Here is a 4,423-nt window from a genome sequence, read left to right as displayed (position 1 = left end):
TATCTTTTCATCTTCGCTGATAGTCCGATATTATTTAAACTTGCTTTTAAATTTTAATTGAAATTTATTGAATGTAGGGTTAGCTATGTGGCGTGCTGTGCATTTACACCATTTAGTCTAGTCTGTAATCTGTAAAATCTCATCTCGATGAGATAGATACCTACCTAATCCATGATCTCAGTTGTGATCATTACTCGAGTCAGTGTTCAAACTTTGGAAGCTAGTTTTTCTAGCCATGAAGATAAGATAGTATTGTGTAGTCTTGGACTTGCCAGAAGTGAATAATAAAAACATCACTATGGAGACCCTGGATAATGTGCCATCCAACTACAAGATTTGCTCAATATTAGGACAATGTTTTAACAATTTATCTTCTGTGTATCTGTCTAAGCACAAAGTCACTAACCAGTTAATTGCTGTCAAGAAGTTCAACTTGGATAGAATGACAGATGAAGATTTGAAGTCATTACACCATGAGATTGTATGTATGCGTCACTTAAGACACCCAAACATCATTTGCTACATTTCCTCATTCCTAGATGCCACTGACCTTCATCTTGTATCACCCCTCATGGGATTTGGATCATGTAAAGACCTTATCAATGCACACTTTAACTTTGGTTTACCTGAACTTGTGATATGCCATATCTTGCAAGATGTACTCAATGGACTCGAGTATATTCATGGAAAGGGATTCATACACAGGGCTGTGAAAGCTAGTCACATATTGATTTCCCACAATGGGAAAGCATGTCTTTCTGGACTACGTTACATGTGTCCATTTTCTCCAACTAAGAAAAAAGTACACCTGTTTCCTCCATCCACTGCTTATAATCTGAACTGGTTAAGTCCTGAGGTATTGGAACAAAATCTTGATGGTTATGATGAGAGGTCAGACATTTACAGTGTGGGAATTAGTTGCTGTGAACTAGCTAATGGCACAGTACCATTTGCTGAAACTCCTACCACTCTCATGCTAATAGAGAAGCTGGCAGGTGCAACACCTCACTTGTTAGACTGTACAACATACTATGTGGACACTGGTCAAGATGACGGAGAAGAAAATGCTTGCAGTTACATTAGTGAACAACAAACTCAAGTGCTAACCTCTAGGAAGTAAGTTTCATATTATTGTGGCTTAGTGGTGTTGTTTTGTAGTAAGTAATAGACAATCAAGAAGAATTCAGAGTCTGATTCTTAAAGCCTTAGCAGAGAAAAAAGAAGGGTTTTGGAGCCTGTCCCTGAAAGCAATTCACAGGTACTTTCATGTCAGAATAGGATACCTCATTGTATCTAAGTCAGTTCAAGCTTATCTGAGTAAAAACTAATGGTTTTTAAATTATGGAACACCTGGGCCTAAATAAATAGGTAGGTACTGCTGCCTTCAGTTCAGTCAGATGCTTGTAGATTTTATTTAAAATTTTGTTTCTGTTTATTTTGCAGATTCAGTGACAGCTTCCATTCAATCGTTGAACTATGTTTATCAAGAGATGTTGATAAAAGACCATTAGCATGTAATCTATTGCAACATGCTTTCTTCAAACAAACAAAGAAATGTTCTGTAATGCTACCAGAGCTATTGAGGCCAGCACTGAGTTTAAATGAGTCAAATGTTTGTGAGATCAATAATGAGTTGGAATGTATGTTCAATATAAATGATACATTTAATTCAAGTGTTGAAGTGAATACAATAGAATGGAAATTTGATGATGAAAAAATCAAAACAGATGCTGTTGAAGTACAAACTTAATATTAGTTAAGTACATCTATTACAACACAATGTTGTGAATCAGACAGATAGACATTTAGGTACCTACCTACATGATTAATATGTATAATGGTTTGCAATAGTACAGTGAGGTTTTCCTCAACTGCAAGACCAAGAATGATGTTAATAACTGACCATTGCCTTTTCAGAGAATAATACTATAAACAGAAGTCATTTCTTGCCAGCCTGATTTTGAAATTACATTATCCAGCTAATTATCCATTTTATCTTAGGTATCAAGCTTGTGATATTTTTTAGGGTTTGGGATGAAAATTAGAATCAGAATAATTATTCTCATGATTGTTGTTATTTAAATATCAATGGCTGAGATCAACAACCTTGTATGAACAAATTTTTGAAAATGTATTTTTGGTATCATGAGAGGGAATTTCAAACCTATATCAAATGGGGCTCAACCACTTTTTTTTTTCTTCGCTGATAAAGGAAGTTCGAAACACGCTGATTTCAATAGAAATGCTTAAAATTTCATTTTGAGGCTTCCTAAGGGGAGAAATCTTCGTTTGCAATTTTCGAATTTTGACACGCACAAGGAATTTTCGCGGGCAGCCATTTTTTGCGTAGATGTTAACAGTGTTCATGCGAGGTCGTAAAGACACATGTCGTTATCGTTTACTAACATTATTTTTTTGCGACCTTTGAGCGACATTTTAGTCGGGATTAGGGACAGTTTTGATGTTTTTGAGTGCGCCAATGCCACTTTTTGGGTACTTTTACATCGGAATAGGACTCTATCTCGAAAAAATTTGTCATTTTGGTTCAGGCCCCCTATAATTTTCGCGGGCAAGCCATTTTTTCGTGATGACGTCAGTTCCATGCGTCAGTTTGTGATGACGTCGAGTTTATGCGTAAAAACCATGGCTGTTTCAAACGTTTTTTTTTCTTTTTTTGTTTTTTTGCGACCTTTTAGCGACATTTTAGGGGATTTAGGGACCGTTTTGGATGTTTTTGGAGTGCGGCAATGCACTTTTTGGGTACTTTTACATCGGAAATAAGGACTCGTATCTCGAAAAAAATTGTCATTTGGTTTGAGCCCCATATCCAAATAAATAATCACACTTAAGTTTTACCTAGTAAGATTTAATTATAAGTTTGTTCTGTCACCCCCCTCAGGCAGAGTGATGGGTTGTCTCCACAAAGATGGAGGTTTTGATTTAGCCCTCATATGATTATTGAAAAACCTGGGATTCAGAAATTTTATCATTTGCAACCGTGTAAAAATTAATAAGTCCATAGGACTTCTGGGTGTACAAATAATATGATTTTTTTACTATAGTGTGTGTGAGCGATGTACATTGGATCGTATTTTTAATGTTGTATATGGATTGATGTGTTTTGCGATTTTATCTGAAACAGGATACAATATATATATAATAAAATAAGTTATTAAAGGAAACACCTATACACTAGTTACTTATTTGTGTAGGGGTCTACATTTGAATAAGAAATGGGACCATGTAAGTGTAACTATTCGCATATCTACATGGAAATGATATCTTTTGCTTCTTACTTTCTCAAATTTCCAACCTAGTTTACAGCATATCCTATAGATTGTGAATGATGTAATATTCAGACTAATATACTGATTGATCTAACTAGGAATTTGGATCTTATGCTTTACCGTGTCCTGGATGGCATGGGTTCACCCCGCCAAGTATGGAATTTTACCATATTTTTTGAGAATTTGGTAGCAATAATAGCGCTCTAGAGGTTAGATGCTAGAAAATAATCCTGTGTTCCTTGATTGGTGGTTACTTCCAATAGTGGTTAGTTCAAGAAGTACTTCCCTACTTATTTCTTTGATCAATCGGTCTTGGAAGTATCCCTCCTTCAATGACATCCATTGAGATTTGAAAAGTTAGGCTTCTTTATAAATCAGATAGCTTTTCTTGAATTTGTATTCTTAGGTATGCAGCTAACATGCTGTGTCTGTCCTTGACATGGAATGAGTGTAGGGTATTGATTTTGCACATCTCGCCACAATACGTTGAAATATGATTGTTATGGCCGCAGTTGTTCATCACTAACTTCTTGACACTAAATGCGGTGTATGTTCTGAGGATTTGTTTCAAACATCATGATCTCCAGTTGCTTAGTTATCGACACAGCTGTTGGTTCTACTTTATCTTCAACTGTGATGGGCCCGCGTTTGAATGATGGTTACTCGGAGTGGATGAGTTGATTCACTTCGAGTGCACATCGATTATTATTTTGTTCCATTCGAGCTGGAAAAACTTTCATTGGGTTCTCTGACCGAGTTCACTGCGGCGGACTCGCCACATTTATTGAACATTACAGTTTCTATTGCGAGTACACTTATTCGTCAGAAACTTCGTTTAACGAGTTGATATGCATTCACTACGCCCCCCTCTCCCTCTTGCCCCTACTAGATGATGATGATGATGCAAGAAGAGGGGGAGGGTACTAGTTGGGTTTACCGTATGCGGCGTTTCGACTGAAACCGAATATATCGAACTCGCGTCGCCGCTTCCTCGGCTTCTCGGAGTGGGAATCGGCACGGTGTAATTTCCAGGATAATATTCAACTCGAATTAATTTCCCACTCGAGTTACAACTCGAGTTGGAGAAATAATCGAGTAGAAAATAATCGAGTTGAAAAAATCTTCACTCGAGTCCC

At 36.8% G+C, this 4,423-nt stretch overlaps 1 protein-coding gene across 1 annotated transcript; it reads left to right on the top strand.

Annotated features, from left to right (window-relative positions):
• The first annotated feature begins 6 nt into the window (after positions 1 to 6).
• On the top strand, positions 7 to 2,155 carry LOC103523641 (STE20-related kinase adapter protein alpha-like). Its single transcript, XM_008488670.3, has 2 exons — positions 7 to 1,116; positions 1,444 to 2,155. Exons 1-2 carry the CDS (start codon positions 299 to 301, stop codon positions 1,748 to 1,750), a joined length of 1,125 nt encoding a protein of 374 aa, XP_008486892.1. The 5' UTR covers positions 7 to 298; the 3' UTR covers positions 1,751 to 2,155.
• Positions 2,156 to 4,423: the final 2,268 nt, after the last annotated feature.

The sequence above is a fragment of the Diaphorina citri genome, unplaced genomic scaffold (assembly GCF_000475195.1).
Source record: "Diaphorina citri unplaced genomic scaffold, Diaci psyllid genome assembly version 1.1 scaffold30972, whole genome shotgun sequence".
Lineage (NCBI taxonomy): Eukaryota > Metazoa > Arthropoda > Insecta > Hemiptera > Psyllidae > Diaphorina > Diaphorina citri.
The sequence above is the reverse complement of the archived record's forward strand: the minus strand, read 5'-3'. Positions and strand labels throughout refer to the sequence as shown.